This window comes from Myotis yumanensis, unplaced genomic scaffold (genome assembly GCF_028538775.1).
Source record: "Myotis yumanensis isolate MYYU_CA2020_CCGP unplaced genomic scaffold, mMyoYum1.0.hap1 SCAF_14, whole genome shotgun sequence".
NCBI lineage: Eukaryota > Metazoa > Chordata > Mammalia > Chiroptera > Vespertilionidae > Myotis > Myotis yumanensis.
This window is the reverse complement of record NW_027223765.1, coordinates 48,044,110-48,063,114: the sequence shown is the minus strand read 5'-3', so window position 1 is coordinate 48,063,114 and position 19,005 is coordinate 48,044,110. Positions and strand designations below refer to the sequence as shown.

General features: G+C 42.8%; 1 protein-coding gene across 3 annotated transcripts in view; it reads right to left on the bottom strand.

Moving 5' to 3' along the window:
- PTPRG (protein tyrosine phosphatase receptor type G) overlaps window positions 1–19,005 on the bottom strand; it is a 675,258-nt gene that overhangs the window by 274,030 nt on the left and 382,223 nt on the right. For all 3 annotated transcript variants that reach the window (XM_070390897.1, XM_070390899.1, XM_070390898.1), the window contains exon 3: window positions 2,394–2,573. In XM_070390897.1, coding sequence (XP_070246998.1) covers window positions 2,394–2,573 — 180 coding nt within the window. The remainder of the gene's footprint in view (window positions 1–2,393; window positions 2,574–19,005) is intronic.

Below are 19,005 nucleotides of genomic sequence, written 5' to 3'. Positions count from 1 at the left end.
TAAGATCCCAATGTTTGTTTTTAGCCCAGACAGTGGGGCACAACAAAGTATTCTCTACTACTTCAACCTATAATCCTATCCTATCTAATAAAGAGGGAATATGCTAATTGACCCTCACATCATCGCAAAGATGGCAGCACCCACAGCCAATAAGAAGGGAATATGCTCATTGACCACCCCGCCCTCAAAGATAGCGGCACCCACAGCCAATAAGGAGGGAATATGCTAGTTGACTGCCACACCCTCAAAGATGGCGGCACCCAGTCCCCTCAGGCCCACCGGGGCGCCTGCCTCTGGAGTCCCCCAGTCCCCTCAACCCCCCAGCCACCCAGGGCTGGCCCAAGGCACAGGCAAGCCTCAGATGGCGTTTTCTCAGCCAACGCCTGAGACACAGGTAAGCCTCAGATGTTGGCTGCCCAGCCACCCTGGGCTGCCTGAGGTTCAGGTAACCAGGGCCGGCCGAGGCTTGCGCTGCCAGCAGTGGCAGCAGCAGAGGTGTGATGGGGCATCACCTTCCCCTGATGGACGGGTCGCCTCCCACCCCTGAGGGTTCCCGGACTGTGAGAGGGGGGAGGACGGGCTGAGGGACCCCCCTCCAGTGAATGAATTTTTATGCACCGGGTCTCTAGTAGTTGTATAATAGTGACTAAGAGGGAGCCAGCTCTTTGCATTAGCAATGGTGAAAATATGATATTTCATATTCACAGAGCCCAAAGCCCAATTCACAGAGGTGGGTAAAAGAAAGCAAGAGAGTCAAATTGCTGGTCTGAGGGATGAGACCACCAAGGGGATGACAAAATGTTCGTCTGCATTCTAATGTAATAAGAAACACCAACAAAGCAAAATCTCAAGTAACATAAGAATTAAAAAAAGTATATGTTTATATTGATTTTTAAAGAGAGAGGAAGGGAGAGGGATAGAAAGATGAGAGAGAAACATCATATGTCAGCTGCCTCCTCATGCCCTCTACTGGGGATCGAGCCCACAACTTAGGAATTGAGCCGTGACCTCATGGTTCCTGGGCCAACACTACACCACTAAGTCACACTGGCCGGGCCAAGAATTTTATTTTAATTTGTGCACTTGCACAGCACTGTCCAGTAGAAGTTTCTGCAATGATAGAAACCTCTCTATCTGTACTGCATGATATGGTTAAGGTAGCTATGTGGCCACTAAGCACCTGACATGTGGCTAGTGAAATACTATTCACAGGGCCATACAGGTTCAATGCAATCACTATCAAAATCCTAATGGCATTCCTCACAGAAATAGTAAAAACAATCCTAAAATTCCTATAGAACGACAAATGATCCCAAATAGCCAATACAATCCTGACAAAAAAGAACAGAGCTGGAGGTATTATACTTCCTAATTTCAAACTATACTAAAAAGCTACCGTAATCAAATAGCATGGTACTCGCATAGAGACAGACACACAGACCAACAGAAGAGAATCTAGAGGCCAGAAATAAACCCACGCATATTTAGTCAACTAATATTTGACAAAGGAGCCAAGAATATTCCTGGAAAGGAGAGTTTCTTTAATAAAAGATGATGGGAAAGTGGGATACTCACGTGCAAGGAATGAATATGGACCCCTACCTATACCACTCACAAAAATTAATTTGAAATGGATTAAAGCCTTAGGGTAAAGGCTTAAAATTGGGGCGCTGGGTAAAAAAGATATGTTTCTCTCATATCAACATTTCTATCTCTGTGTCTCTCCCCTTCTCTTCTACTCTCTCTAAAAATCAATGGAAAAATATCCTCAGGTGAGGATTAACAAAAAATAAACAAGTAAATAAATAGGCATAATGTTATATGTCAGTTATATTTCAATAAGCCTGGAAAAAAATAAGTAAGTAAAGTGAATCTACCCAAAAAAAAAAAAAAAAAAAAAACCCACAAAGATTTAAATGTGTATTATCTTTGCTTTAAAACATTGCAAATAGACAACCTAAGAAAACTTGGTTGGGAGGGGCAATATTAGGCTAATAAAACTGGTGTAGTGAATTTTAATCTTACTTATTTTAAATGAATTAAAATTTAAATATTCACACGTGGCCAGTGGCCACCATATTGGACAGAACAGATTTTTGAAAGCCCGTTCTATATTCTTTACATATACTGACTCATTTAATCCTTACAACCCTATGAGTTTGATACAATTTTATTATCCACATATATCATATTTTTAAAATTTGAGGCACAGAGTGGTCAATGAATTTGCCCAAATCACACAGCTAATAAAGCAAGAGGCTGTTTCTCCAACTAAGGGCTGATTGCACAGCTCTCGTTAAGCTATACATTCTCTATAGCTCTGTGCAGTACACTTCAGGCAGACATCCAGAAATATTTCATGTTGTTTGTGAACAGATAAAGACATGTTCTACCTGTTTTCCCTGTGTTCTTCATCCAGGTTTTGTTAGAAGACTCATTGTCGAAGCCATCAAGTTGCAGCTCCTGGTACTCCTCGCCGACACGAGCATGCTGGTCTAAAATGTCTATGGGAGACTGGTGGTGGCCCCCGCAGCTGACACTAGACGTCACCCAGTGCTCAGGCCCATAGGCACCTGTGAAAGAAAACAATACTTCAATCCTCAGGGCTCAATGGTCAGCGATGGGACACATAAGAAGTAGGAAGCCAAGTCCTACATCTCTCACGGTACATTTTCCTATATGTCCCTACCCCCAAGACATCATTGCATTGGAAACTGTGGATCCAAGCCCTTGCTTGATAGGGTAAGAAGAATTCAGAAAAGATAAGTGACTTAAGATAGCTGGGTTTGTGATTTGTAATCAAATATTTGCTAACTTTATTGGTCATCAGATTAAAAGAGTCGAACAGAAAGGCTGTCAGAGTTATTCACCAGAAAACACAAAACACAACTCTCAGTTTCTGGGAGTGACTGAACTGGAAAAGGAAAACATTAAAAGTAAAAGGAACATAATACTGGACAAGAAGCATCACGAATAATGTAGGCAATGACAGGGTTTTCCTTGGCTAACTGAAAGATCGCTCACTTTGGCCTGAGTTTGTACACTGGTGGGTTAAGGCATGCACTCTCCTCAATCCCCCTCCATCACTGGAGATGGGGCTATGAGGTTCCCTTCAGGTTGGACTCAGCACTCGGATAAAGACTCAGAAATAAAGGAAGAGAATGCAACTATAACGCTGGCCCTGATGGGCACCAGTGAGGAGCAGGAAAACACACTGCACATGCTTCTCAGCCCCATGAGCCAGTGAACTATTCTGGGGGTGATGTCTATGAAGTTGATTAACAGCCCTGAGATTTTTTTGTCTCCAATCTTTAACTTTCTTGGCATAACAAACCAGGAGTACCTTGTTGGAAAAAAAAAAAAAATCCGTTGCTAGAAAGATCACAATAAATCTCTTTTTCAGAGTTTAATACAGAGAGAAGTCTAAACTTTATAATATTGATTAGATCGCATTAGGCTGCCCACTCAATGAAGTGTACTGTGTGTATACACATACATGTACACGCACATGTGCTCCTGGGTTCTTTAGCCTTACATTTCTTCACATCTCAGACAGAAGAGGGGAATGGCCAAAGTGATTTTAGGAGATGAGATCAACCCACCCAACAATCCATATTTTGGAGCCTTGCTCTATACCTCGCCTTGCATGATGGACCACAAAAATACCTCCTGGTAAGTCTCTCTACTACTAAATAGAGCCCAAACCTGTGCCCAACCCACCACCACATACTTATGTGCCATGGGTTTCCCCATCCCCCGAAGTCTGATTGAGCTCACAACTGAAATAATAACGGATCCATGTAAAGAGGGACAGACACAGAAAATCTTTGTGGTCATGCTAATGGAGCTTCGTGGCTGCAAGGACAGTTGATGTAGCTCCCTAAAAATGATTCAGTGTCTTACTATCTGGCAATTAGCTCTGGTTTCATTCTACGCCTGGGTCCTTTCTCTGATCCTCATCCAAACAGTAAGGTAAAGGACACTATCAGAGAAAAACATGTTCAATGATTGGCAAAGCCTGAGCAACCTTGGGGCACTTTTCGAAATCATTTACAAGTGCCATAACACGCTCTAGCAAAAGCTAGCTGCACCGTGTAGTTACTGGAGGACCCACTACATTTGGAATGATCAAGGTCTTCTCACTCATGTCACTTAGCTTCTTAGTCCAATTCCCTGAAGACTGTGATGAGGCCTAAAGGAACAGCAGGCATTTGCCTGTGTTCCAGAAAACTTCACTTTCATGTCGAATCAGTACATTTGAAGGAAAAAGGGAGGGGAAACGGGGCCTGGATGAATGGCTCCAATTATCCTGACCACTCTTTACATTCTCTTCCGGATGCCCAAAACACCACAACAAAAAACCCCACAACACTGAAAAACGGAATAAATTGGAAAACCAATGAGAAACGATATAAAGTTTATATATTTGGTGGCTGACCAAAATGGTGGTTAGCTACAATTGGGCCTGTATTTTCGAAATATGGAAACTAATGTTTTCATATCGTGTGTGTATGTGAGAGTGATGCCTTTTGGAAACTCACTAGTACAATAAGGTTAGAAGCAACGGGGGGAAAAATGCATGGTAAAATAAATCGAAACATGTTCGAGCCCAAGAAGTTAGAATGCAACCCATCACTTACAGAAACACAGACATCTGATAATTAACAAATAAAACAAAAGATCCCGTGCAACCTCTGAGAAGAACTTGCTGTCTGTATTACTTCTCCTCACCTTCTAGCGTGGGTGAAATACAACTCAGCTCTCTATAAAAATGTAATCGGGGCTCCTACCAGCGGATTCATTTATTCACTGGTAACAATCTGGAGATTTAGCCGACTACATGCTTGCTTTCACACCTCTACCCAATATACGTTCAAATGCAATTTTAATTGAAACTGATCTTCCACTTCAGATTTTAAATTAATTCTTCTTTGCAGTGCTTCATGCTCCAGACACCCTTGCCTTGCAGAACCCCAATGTCATTAGTGGAGGAAATAGAACACCTTTCCCAGGCTTGCGGGTATTGATTATCTACTCTCACATCGGAGCTCCCCGGCCAGTCCACACTGTATAAATCTCTTCAGTGTTAAGACACTTTACAAAGGACTGGGGAGTATGTCATTAATCATTTGCTCTTGCACAAGTCTCAGAGTATTGAATGCTTTGTTTTTCAAAACTTTGAATAAATGCTTTTAAGTTAAAAACATGACACTAAATAAAGATGGTGGTTAACTTAAACCTAGATTTTCTTTGGGGGCGGGGGGGGTGAGGGTGGGGGGAGGAAGGGGACACAAATCAGCAAGAAGCCTTCCTCTCTCAGGTATGACTCTGCCCTTCTAATATGAGAAGGGACAGGCGTTTGCACTTTAGCTTCTCCTCGCTGACTTGCTTGAAGGAGCAGGAAATTCACATTTTGGCAGCTGGACCCATTTTGAACAGCTCGCCGACTCTTGACGTGGCAACCGAATCTACAAGGCAGGGGCAGCGAGGCCCGGATAGAAACCACAGGCAGTTTGGACTGCCAGGAGCAATTTCCCATGCTGAGACTCACGCAGGGAGGAGATCTTGATGGAGACATACTGCCAACATATCAGTACTAAGAGTCTAACAGTTTAGGTTGAGTTTCTCACTCAACTATGCTGAGAAATATTTTGTTTTTAATGAATTCAACAAATGCATCTGAAACATCCGGATCCAGATTTGATCCCCTGCCGGGGAGGCTTCTGGGAGAAAGGCACAGCCGCGGCGGCTCTGCACCGTCCTGGCAGTGAGTCCTGGTTTCCTTGGACAGCTTATTACTATGCAATTCACTGTCTATTCCTTCGTGTCTGTCTCCCCACGAGGTGGTTACTATATGAGAACAGGTTCCTTCTCCATCTTGTTCACATTTATTTATTCTAGTCTAGCACATGGCCTTGCATCAAGATTTTTTTGGGCACAAATAAATGAACTGGAAGATGGAATTAAAGAATTGTATAGTTCTGTCCGCTAATGACTCTATAGCATGTTTTTGTCTTTAAGTCTACCTTCTGACTTCTTACTGACTCCTGTTCATTCCTTTCACCTCAGGAATCAGGATGTTAAAGTCAAAATTAAATATTCCTGTCCCTACTCACTAATACATTAAATTAGTCTGAACGGTGATAAGGTAAAATAAGCTGCAAATATGCCATGTGCAGGCTGGAACCAGCGTGCCACTTTAACAAGCCCGCCAAGGGTGACTGTAGCGTTTAAAGGGAAGGAATGTGAGACAGCTTTGCTTTCAGTGCCTTTTAGGAAGCCTGATTATTTTTTAAGTTCTTTTTTTTCTATGTTTTAACGAAGTTCCTTAATCAAAGAAGGTCAATCAAGGAGGAAAATTAGTCTTGCTAATCAATTCATCACAGTATGCATTGAAATACTGATTCCACATTTGCTGGTTACCAGACACCTGGCTGAGAAATGGGCGCGAGGGAGCAAGGTTGCCCCAGTTCCCTTGGCCAATGAACGCTGCCTGCGGCTCAGGCTTCTCATCTGTACAACAGGGAACACTAACGGGTCCGCCTCAGAGGGTGGTGGGAGTGACAGGAGATCACCCACGTAAAGGACGGTTAGCAGTGCCAAACAACAGAACTCTCAAGTGCTGCTGCTGCAGTTAATGCCACTGTGACTGAACAACTGTGCAGTCAGCCCTGGCGAACGTGGCTACACCATGGAGGAAGCAAACGTGCAGTCCCACCTGGGGCTATGGCAGGAGGAGGCAGGCATGTGGTGACACGCAAGGAGAGAGGGGGTCCCTCCCTGAGGACAGGACTTAGAGAGGAGGTGACACTTGAGGGCACTCACTCCCTGGTGCTTCCCACTTGAGCAGAGGACAAGAACCAACAATACAATTGGGCCCCCTGTGAGGTGGACTTGATCCAGCATCGGCTGAGTTAGTGACCAGCGTCCACAGAGCAGAGCAGGGAAGCAGACAATCAGCAGCTTCTGGCGGAGGAGGCTGGTGCAGGTAACGGCACTTGCGATATGGGGATCATCGCGCACGTCCTGGTAGGAAGTGATAAGAAGGCTCACGGCCTCTGTGGGATTCTGTCTACAAATCCATAAGCCTAGTCCAATCACGACGGAACCATCAGACAAACCCCAACTGAGGAACATTCTACAAAATGCTAGGCCGACACTCCTCCAAAATGCCAAGGTCATGAAAAACAAGGAAAGACTAAAAAAAAAAAAAAAAAAAAAAAACCAACTGTCCCAGACCAAAGAAGGCTAAGAGTTACAACAAAATGCAACGTGGTATTCTAGATCGGTGGAACCAAAATGGAAATTGGCAGGAAAACGCAAGAGCTCTGAATAAAGTTTGGAGTTCAGTTAATGGGAACACAACAGTGTAAGTTTCCTCACTGACCCTGGTCTATATGGTCATTTTTGGTGGTTACTTTGACAACAAGATGAAGAAATATTTGTAAAACCATACAGAAGCCTAATACACTGTGAGTTTTGTTAAATGGGTTATATTTTAATATCCAGATTTTGCTGGACTTACTATTACACACTTGGGGACAGATCTAAAGCCTATGGCATGAAGGACATGGAACTGATTTACAGATAACGCCGAGATGGTTGTCCTACCATCTTTGCATAAAAAGAGTTGCACAGAGCAAAGCCAAGGAAACGTGAGGCTGGCCTGGAATACACAACAAGCGTGTGGCTGACATTTCATTCGATAAGGTTACATAAACACCTTATAAAGTTGGAGAAATTCACCTTTAAAAATTATACTTAAGGAACAGCGCTGTTACCTTAATTTATGGCTCATTTGTCCATTAAAAGAACCCAATTCTACCTCCTTGGTGCACCGTTAACAAGTCACTGTATTTTTCCCATTTTCGGATGCTCCAAATCAGTGGACCAGCAACGGGAAGACATATTTCTACAGGAGGGTGAATAAATCACACAACTGAAGATTGATTCTAACTGGCCTGTTTCGGGCGGGTGGAATTCCCCACGTGCAAATAATGGCAAATACTGTAAATCTGGGCTCGCGTCTGAGATGCCACTTGATGTTCCTGCTTCTTTAAGGCAGATTTAACCCAAAGAACTTGGTTGCCAGACCTACATTTTGAGCCAAACTATTTATTTTGTTCAAATAAAAATAAAATAAAAACCTGAGGGAAACAGTTCATTTTGCCTACCACCTTCAGCAATATTATGTGAAAAATGCAAATATGAACAAATATAACTGGTTAGTAAAAGACTTATCTACAATTTAACTGTCTCACTTTAATATAGTTTGCTATTAATATCTAACCTGAGAAAAAAGATAAAAGGACTACTTTTAGAGCATATAAATCACACTTTTGTCTAAAAGCAAGGAATTTCGAATGTCGACTTATGATTTGTGTCCCAAACAATGTTTTCTTTAAATACATAAGAGGTTCTTTGCAGAAAATATGCATATACCTTGAATTTATTTTGTCATAATACATTTAAATAATGGTTTCTATTCACTAATGAAAAGACATTAAAAATAATGAATCCTGTCTAAATCTAATTAAAAACAAAACTAATATACATGTTATATGCTGTTTCTAGTCAAACATGCCTATTAACACCTTCCTCAAGGAATTTATATCAAAAATGTTACCTAGATTCAGGGTTATTAGTCTGCATCTTGTTGTCTTCTCTTCACCAACAGTAACAGTCCAAAAATATGTGTATTCATTTTGTTACTTAATAGAATAATTAATGCTTGTTCTCCCAAATCAAAAATGCATCTTTAAACTATTCCATTTCTTAATTAAAAAAGCTTTATTGGATTTAGCTTAAAATTCTTTTGCATTTTCCACTACTGGTAACTTAATTAACTTTTGTGCACTAATTGTTGCATATATGAAAAGAAAAAGTGCTAAAAAGCATCCATATTGCTAATGTCTACTCTTTTCATTTTAGTCCTATATAATTATGAAGTTTTTTAATGCTGTTGATAGGAATATTCAAATTTTTAAGCCAGTTAAGAAGGTAAATTTATTTTCCAAATAATAAAATAGTTTGGTAAATTTTTCATTTCTAAATTTTAGGTATAAAGACTTAATTTCTCCATTTCACATAAATGGTGTTACATTACCTAACCATAATACTAGAAATATATCATAGAATAACACCAGAAATGGGAACCATTTTATTCATTTTTTAAAAATACCAACTATTATTTGTTTTATTGTCCAGGATCACTAACTTAGGGCTGAACATTCTAATTAATTTCAGGTCAAATGTGAAACAGCACAAATCTCTAAATAGGGTTCTCAGATTCTAACCCTGATGCTGAAGATCTCTCTAGAGCAGTGGTTCTCAACCTTCCTAATGCCGCGACCCTTTAATACAGTTCCTCATGTTGTGGTGACCCCCAATTTCATTGTTACAAATTGAACATAATTAAAGCATAGCGATTAATCACAAAAACAATATGTAATTATATATGTGTTTTCTGATGGTCTTAGGCGACCCCTATGAAAGGGTCATTCGACTCCCATAGGGGTCGCGACCAACAGGTTGAGAACCGCTGCTCTAGAGCCTAGTTTACTGTGTTAAAAAATGAAAGTATGACAAAGAGTGAAGATGCCAATTGTAACTACTGAGGAGTTCAGAGCCATAGACTTTCAGGCTGATTGATTAGTGATGTCTGCATGGGCGAGTGAGATGACAATAGGGAAGCAGGCACCGTGCCCATGCATGCAATTCACAGACTGGAGGATCCTAAAGATCCATCAAGGACAAAGTCCTGTGCACGTTTGGATGTACCTGAGTTTAAAAAGTTATCTCTCTCAAGTTGAATCTACCCAGCTCCAACCATGCAATCAAAATTTCTACTACTAATTGGAAGAGTTTATTCACTCAAAATCTAACATACTATTTAAAGTTGGGCCAACTTTATTTTTGCTTCCTTGTGCATAGTTCATGGAATTGGTTATAAAAATCTTCTGAGCTGTAAACAAAAAAAATCACAATTCTTATTGTCCAATGCCAAACATCTTAAGTGTTTATAAAATGTCGGTAAGTTTGTTCCAGACCTCAAGTTTCCAACCTTCAAGTCAAGCTTGTCTTCAAGTGGTCAGCCCTCTCCATGTGACAAAGACCTGTTCTTTCAGAATATGGACTGTACCATGAAACCTGACATGCACTGTTCCCGTGGGACTAAAAAGGTCATATGGCATAGTAGAAAGAACCCTGGGTAACCAGACTGGCGACTTGAATTCTAGTTCAAGCATGTAAATAAACTGTAACTGACATGTTAGTGCTAAGTGACTATATGATTACTTATCCATAAAGACAAGATAATTGGCAATGTCCGTCAAGGATACCAGAGGACCACGTGGTGACATGTCACAAAAAAACAAAAAGCTCGTCTATTCCAGTTTCAACTCTGGAAAGTGGAGTTGAAAGAGGCAGTGTCAAGTCTTACAATGATTCAAATTCCTTACACACAAATTCTAAGATTCTATCACATCTCTAAAATTCAGAAGGGTTCTAAATTTTATGAAACACTTCTTACAACACCTGGAAGAACCCACGAGGCATAGAAAACATTTGTTAATAGCCTAGCAAACATTCAACCCCACTGGATACCTCCCTAAAAGTAACCACAGGGATGTGATGAGGAATAAGTAAATTATTACATGCAGAGCAGGTCCAACAGTACTTGGCACATACTAACGGTTCAATAAATATGATTATCCACACTTTCTTTTGAGAACCACAATCAAACCCTAAGTTCTGGATGGTGTGACCCCGCTCCTGGGACCCAGAAACAGCTCCCACTTGGTATTTGGCAATTAGTTTAATCCTCTCCTCCTTGACAAAGAGATTGGCTGGGGAGGGATGTTAATCCAGGACTAAGCCAATTAGGTTGGTATAAGCAAATCGAAACAGCAGACTCTAGTTCAGAGCCTGAGGGAAGACCCCGCCTTCCTCCCTGAAGGTAAAGAAAGAGGAAGAAAGCGGACTGGGGAGAAACCAAGAGGGAAGCAGCTGGAGGCCAAAGCTGACAAGTAAAAAGGCTGGAGGGGGAAAAAAATAAAAAGGAAAAAAAATACCCCAGGTAGGACCTGATCAAACCATTCTTGAAATTTAAATTTTATCTCTAGACTTTTCAATTTTAAGTGTCTTTGTATTTAAAATAGCTCCAGTAGGCCTTCTGCTATTTGCAACTAAAAAATATATGATATAATCAGAATGTTGGTTTAAAAATACCAACATGAAATTATTCAATTCTTTCCACATTCATCACTAAGACGAAAATGTCAAATTATAAAGATAAAAATCAAGACTGCGTGCTGGATGAAATATATAAGGATAACATCTCCCGATTCCTCTCCCCTCCCCTCTTTTTCTTCCTACTTTCTCCCTATAGAAGAGGAATGAACTTGGGTAAGGGTTTAAAGATCTCATTTAGACAAAAGGAGAGAGAACAGGCTCTTGAGTCCCTGCATCAGAATCCCCAAAAGGCTTCATGGGAACCGCTGCCTGGGCCTCGCACCAGGCCTGCCTCTGCGCAGAGCCACAGCACATGCTTCTGTGCAGGGAAGACTTGCTGAGGGGGCCATGCTTTATCCCCCAAGGTCACGGCTGCACCCCAGGCAGGAAACGAAACTGGCCATAAGCTGGGATTTCCGGTCTCTGCATGGAAGGCCTTTCCCCACCACTGCTCTCTGTCTTCAGCGCCATGCCCCACCAGGTGAAGTCAGGTAGAAACTGCTCCAGCTCATGAGAAATTCCCGTCACAAGTAGGAAAAGGGGGAAATTCCCAGAGACAGAATTGGGGAGTTTGCTCTTTGGGAGGATGATGGTCTGTATACCAACCTACTGACATAAGGGCTGAGGGAAAAGAACAAAAATACTAAAGGCAGTTTTACGAGGCACTCACTCAACAGCTGAGGGGCCTGGCGTGGAGGGCGTGGGCTGGAAAACACTTCAGAGGGTGCAGACAGGATGATTAACACCCTGCCTAGACAACTATAAAAGGAGGAATGCATGCTCCAAAACGTATTAACTATTAAATGCTCTCTGGGGAAATGTCTAGACATAAAGCGCCACATTTATGGGGCGGGGTGGGGTGGGGGGCAAAACAACAGGATGGATCCTGTGTTTCACTTGTACGTTTCTCTACAGCAATAAATTTGTAGTGTAAGTAACTCCCAATATAGCGGGTCTAGAGGAAGATTGGAGAGACTCAGCAGAAGTAACAGGACAAAAGAACTCCATTCCACTCACCACAGGAGGCTCCACTAACCCACCCAGCACAACCCCCTGTCTCTGTCCTTAACCCCAGTCACGTCTCTTCCTGGGGTCTAGGGTTAGGGTGAGGCATTCACCAAAGATTCAGTTATCAAGACAAATAAGATTTTAATGCAATATTCTAAAGTTTAAAATGAATGCAAAAAAAAAAAATCCATGACGAACAAAACATTAAAAATGTAAACGAAGTTACTAGTAATATCAGTAACAGTGCTGTACAAAGTCATATGGAAGTCTCAGGCAAAAGGAAAAATCAGTAATAAAAAATATGGCATTAAAATATCATTTATCTTGATTGATGAGTTTTGTGACACCCTAGTCCCAGCCCTACTATAAATGAGAGTGACATTTAATAGGGCACATCAAGAAAATGACACCAATAAGGCATCATCCACTGGGAGAAAACTCACTATGTGCCAGGCATCGAGATGAACATTTACCACATTTTTATCTTCTTTAATCTTTTCAACAACTTACAGCAAGAATGTACTTGTTTCCCCTTTCACACATGAATAAACTGAGGTTCTGAAGCTGGAAATGTGCCCTCATACAGTAAAAGATAAAAAGTGGCCCTAGCTGGTTTGGCTCAGTGGATAGAGCGTCGGACTGCGGACTGAAGGGTCCCAGGTTCGATTCTGGTCGAGGGCATGTACCTTGGTTGTGGGCACATCCCCAGTAGGGGGCATGCAGGAGGCAACTGATTGATGTTTCTCTCTCATTGATGTTTCTAACTCTCTATCCCTCTCCCTTCCTCTCTGTAAAAAATCAATAAAATATATTTTAAAAAAAATGAATTCCAGACATGAAACCTCTAAGTCAGGAATGCCAAACTATAACATGTGGGCCAAACCAAGCGCACCACCTGTTTTGTAAATAAAGTTTTATTAAAACACCAACTCCTCCATTCATTTAAGTATAATCTATGGTTGCTTTCATGCTGTAACACCAGACTTGAACAGCTGTGAAAGAGAAAACAAAACCTACAAAATTATAGTATGAAAGAACTGGCAATAATGTAAATATCTATCAGTAGGAACTTGCGAAACAAAAGATATCCATTACTTGATACTATACAATGCCTCAAAAGTAGATAATCCTAAACCCTGGCCCATCTGGCTCCGTTGGTTGAGCATCTCCTGAGCACCGAAAGCTCACCAGATCAATTCCCACCAGGACACAAGCCCAGGTTGTGCGTTTGGTCCTGATCGGGGTGGGTACAGGAGGCAACTCATCAGTGTTTCTCTCTCACATCACATTGATGTTTTTCTCCCTCCCGCTCCCTCTTCTCTCTCTAGAATCAATAAAAACTTATTTTCAAAAACTATAAAAAACAGTAGGTAATCCTACTTGAGGATAAATTCCAAGTGAATCCAAATTTAAATATTTAGAATAAATAAATAAAAGTACAAAAAGTGTAACCACACAGAAATCTTATTTTCTTTAATCTTTTTATTCTGATTTTTTCCCCTTTGACTCAAACCAGCCTCGCCTAGCACCCTGGCTCACCCATCTGCCTGTCCCGTGCTTATCATTGAGCTCTCAGGATAGTGAGGTCTGGTCAGCACCCAGTAGTCTTGGAAACAAGATCGTGGGTCTACTGACCATTGAGTTTTCAAGCAACTAAACATAGTGTCTTTGACTCAGTTGTGTTTTAGATCCAGACCCAGGAAAGCAAAAAGAGCCCACAGAACAAATCCTTTTGAAATGGGACAGAACAACTCCATGGCTGGCCTCAGGACCAGATGCAATGATCAATTACCCAATCACCCCCGAGTACCAACCAACCAGTAGAGGCCAGGCCCCATGATTAACGATTTCCCCTACACACCCATCCCCTGGGAGCCAACAGGGAGCCCCGTCTTTGGGCAGGAGCTCGCCTGTGACTCCAGGCAAGGCGCTATGTCCTTAATAAACCTTACTTTCTTGGTGCAAACTCCTGGTACTGTCTTATTGGGCTCAGGTGCCTGCTGGCAAACAGATCCCTTCTGACTGGTAACATAAGCAGTTGTGAAAAAATTTGGAGTTGGGAAAGCATTTTTAAATATCTCTATATCCCAAAGGCAGAAAACACTGACAACATCAAATACATTAAAGAAACATTAAATTTTCTGATTACAGAAAGCACCATCAAGAACATCAAATAAAATCAGCAAAAACATTTGCAATTCAGACCACAAAAGGGAAAGTTCTTTAATATATCAAGAGATTCTAGTCATTGATAAGCCCAAAATACTGCATAAAAATGGGCAAGGGATAGGAACCAGCAGTTCAAAAAAAGAAATACAAGTGGTCCCTTGATGTAGGAAGAGTTGCTGTACGTCACTAATAATGAGACACACAAATTAAAGTTGTGTAGATGCATTCTTTCGCATGCTAAATGTAAACATCAAGATGTCTGATTGCACACTGTCAGCAAGGATGGATTCAAATAGGCACTTCCATTTACGGCCCCGGAGAGACTGACACAATCTTTATAAAAGAAAATTTGGCATCAACTATTGAAATGACAAATGTGCACTTCCGTGCCCCCGGTGTTAATTAGACAGACACACTGGCATTCATGCAAGGATAAGGTCAGTCAAGGCAGCAGCGTTGGTAACATCCAAGGTTGGAAACAAGATTAATGTCCATCACCGATGGGCTAATTAACTAAATTATGGCAAACCAGTGTAAGAGAACAGTGCAAAACTGGAAAATAAAAAGAAACCTTCTTAAGCTAAAGTGGTAAAACTTAAAAGTTGTACGCTTTAGTGTAAAACCTAATCTACGCTAATAAAAGAGAAACATGGTAATTAGCATACGACTGATACCCTTTGCATTGGCTAATCAGTGAGTATATGCAAATTAACTGACAACCAAGATGGCGGCCGGCAGCCATGCACTGAAGTGAGCAGGGAGGCTTGCTTGCTTCAGTGACTGCGGACTCCAACGTTCCCCGCCTCACTTGCCGGCCTCTCAGCTGCAACTCTAAGCAACTATGTACTATGTTGCAAATAAGAAGCTAAACAAAACCCCAGAAACCAGTCGACTGAAAGCCAGCCAGATCGCAACATTGTATCGATGTTTTCAGAGGTGAGGCCTCAGAGCTAAAGCTGGCCCAGAATAAAAAAAGAAAACAAGGAGCGGTTGGGAGCTTCAGTCACTCACTTCGGAAAACAGCCCTCAGCCCCTCACCCAGACTGGCCAAGCCCCCCCTGTGGGGACCCCCACCCTGATCCAGGACACCCTTCAGGGCAAACCAGCTGGCCCCCACCCAGGCACCAGGCCTCTATCTTATATAGTAAAAGGGTAATATGCCTCCCAGCATCGGGATCAGCGGAGCAGCGAGGCTCCCGGCACCAGGATCAGCGTGACAGGGGGCAGTGCCCAAACCCCCTGATCACCCTGTGGCTTTGTGTGTGACAGGGGGTGGGGCCACAACCTCCCTATCTGCCCTGCTCTGTGCCTGATAGGGGGGAGCTCCCCAATCCCCTGATTGCCCTGCGGTTCTGTGTTTGACAGGGTGCTTTTGCACCAACCCCCTGATCGGCCCTGCTCTGTGTGTGACAGGGTGCGGCGCCCCAACCTCCCCCCTCCACGGGCCCTGCTCTGTGTGTGACAGGGTAGAGCCATAACCTCTCCATCGGACCTGCCCCGAGTGTGACAGTGGCAGCGCCCCAACCCCCTGATCGGCCCTGCTCTGTGGGTGATAGAGGGTGGCGCCCCAACCCCCCTCCACGGGCCTTGCTCTGTGTGTGACAGGGTAGAGCCATAACCTCCCCATTGGCCCTGCCCTGAGTGTGACAGGGTGCAGCGCCCCAACCCCCTGATCGGCCCTGCTCTGTGCGTGACGGGGTGGCGCCACAACCTCCCCATCGACCCTGCCTTGAGTGTGACAGGGGGCGGTGCCCCAACCCCCCAATCGGCCCTACCCTGAGTGTGACTGAGGGTGGCATCGCAACCTCCCAATCCGCCCTGCTCTGTGCATGACCAGGGGCTGCACCTAGGGATTGGGCCTGCCCTCTGCCACCCGGAAGCAGGCCTAAGCTAGCAGGTCGTTATCTCCCGAGGGGTCCCAGACTGCGAGAGGGCACAGGCCGGGTTGGGAGACCCCGCCCCCCCCCCCCGCGTGCACAAATTTTTGTGCACCAGGCCTCTAGTATACATAATAATATGCTACCATCTGTTTAAGCAATGACAAGATAAATTACCATATATATTTATTGTATGGCCATAATACACATAAAAGAAGCCATAACGCCAGTAGATGATGGAGAAAGGGGGAGATTTTTCACTACTTCCTTCCTTTTACGCTTTGAACTTAAGCCATATTAATATATTAGTTATTTAAAAGTGAAATTTCAAAAAATTATATACAAACCAAACCAGTGCCTGAAAGGACACACAGGTTACGAGGAAACTTGCTGAACTGTGCATGGTGGTTACTTTGGGACGGGAGGCTCAAAGGTTTTTATTTTGTGAATACATACATGTAGTACTTCTGTAATTAACATCAACCACAACTAATTTTTAAAAAGTGGACACATGCACTCCTAACGCCTTGACCTGAGAACATTCTGGATAAAAGCTGGACCTCTGAGGTTGTGAATCATGGCAGACACTCTCAACAGGGCAACAGTGCCCACCAGAGTGGAGTGGGCTTTTCGTTACTATTTTCTATCTCTAAAGCACACATATGCACACATATCACAGTCCGTGATCAGATATACAGTCGACCTCTGGTATTAAAAGTTCAAGGGCTAAGGAATGGTCAGGGGGAAAAATATGTCTAAAAAGGTATTTTGGGGGAGAAAATGAGTTTGAGGAAAAAGGATTCTGGAATTATGTGGGCAACAAAGAGCCTTTGGTCTTTTTCATGTGACTGTTAAGTCAGATCCATATTAAAGCAGATTTTCTATTTTAGCCTTAAAATGAGAAGAGTATTTTAGAAAGCCAATAGTATCAAGAAGTCATTATGGTTCTCACTGAACCATATTTATATTTTACCCCATATGAAAGCCCTGTAAGTTCATACTATACCCATTGTTACCAATGGGAAACTGAGGCTCAACTGATTGAGCAAACACAGCTGGGATTTGCACCGTCTGCACAGCTCTTCCATTTGGCTCCCCTCCTGCTACTTCCCCACTAAGTCATATTTAATTTTCACCCATTACTCCTGCCACTCGGGAACTGGGGAGATCCTGTTTTTGTCACCTAATTTCACACCCATGCCTCCCAGCCACCTGCCATTCACAAACCTAATAAAGCCATCTCCTTTGTCCAGTGGCAGATAAAAAGGCTCAAAAGGCCGGGGCCAATGACAGAACTCTCCATCATTACAGAGAGCATCAGGACTCCCTGGGAAGAATTTTTCAATCTACTACAAATCCTCTTTTCCTCATCTCAGCTCTGAGCATCTCAAGACACACTGTGTCAAGGCTCTCTCTCTGAAACCCTGACGCCCACGTGGGTTGCACTGGAAAATCTTGTAATGTTTTCAACTCATGGCAGAACTCTAAGACGGGGAGGGGATAGCAAAGAGCTTTCTGGAAGAACACCAGCAAGGCACACGTGTACCTCCTCACCCTTCTTACCCACACCCGGCAGAGCAGGCACTGGATAAATAAGGTTGCATGAAATAAATGAGGCACACAAGGGAAATATGAAAATATAAATCTTCGAAAGCACAAGAATGGCCAGCTTTCCTCTTTTCATTCATTTATTTGGGGTCAAATAAAATGTGTGATAAAACTCCTCATAAAGGATCACTATTATATTTTTAGGGACTAGAGTGATCATTGATGGAGAAGAAACAAATGCAACTGTAAGAGTTATAGACGGGATCTACTTACATTGACAGCAAAGAAGGTGGTCACCATAAAAATAATTTTTAAAAAGGCCTCCCATATAAAGATAGCAGGATGGTTTTTGTACGTGAAGCAAGCTTTCATGTCAGGATTTAAGTGGCAAGATGGGGCTGTGGACAATGAAAACAATGGCTCCCAAAGGCTGAGCCAAAAACTAGCATTAAAAATGAAACCCACATTCCTGGGCGCCCCCTGTCAGCATCTCCGAGAGTGGGGTCCGGGAAACTGCGCTGTGGGAACAAGGAAAACAGCCATGAATAGTAAGTACTGAGAGCTGACAATGAGGTACTCAGTGCTTTACAGGAACCACCTCACATAATTCTCACATCAGCGGAAGCTATAAACTTCATCCCTGTTAAACAGACGAGGAATGTTGAGGGTCAGAGGGTAACCTGTCCATGATCGCTCTCCATGTAAGAAGCTATCAACCCTCCACTTCCGGCCTGTTCTTTACACACAGCTAACGGTTCCAGGCCACCGACAGTGAACCAATGTCCATGGATGGTGCTATTTGCTCCTGACAATGCTATCCCTACCTTAAGGATGAAGATACTGCAGCCTCGAAAGGTTAAATGATTTGGTATTTAGATCATACCTTTAATTTAAGCAAGTAGTGAGCCAGGATTCAAACTCAGATAGCTGGCTCCAGAAACACCCGATGAAACGTCCCGCTATAGTAAAATCTAAATGGCTGGAGACTTCCGGGCAGTTCTGATATTAGCCAAATCTGGAAATCAGTATGGATTCGGAGTGCATGTCTACGTCCAAAATGCTGTTCCACAAAGAACTGAATCTCTCAGCCAAGGTGATAAGCAGGGAAAACAGCCTAGTGGGGCACAAAGCTAAGTGGGCAGATAAAGGAACATGAAGTGAGTAACCATCT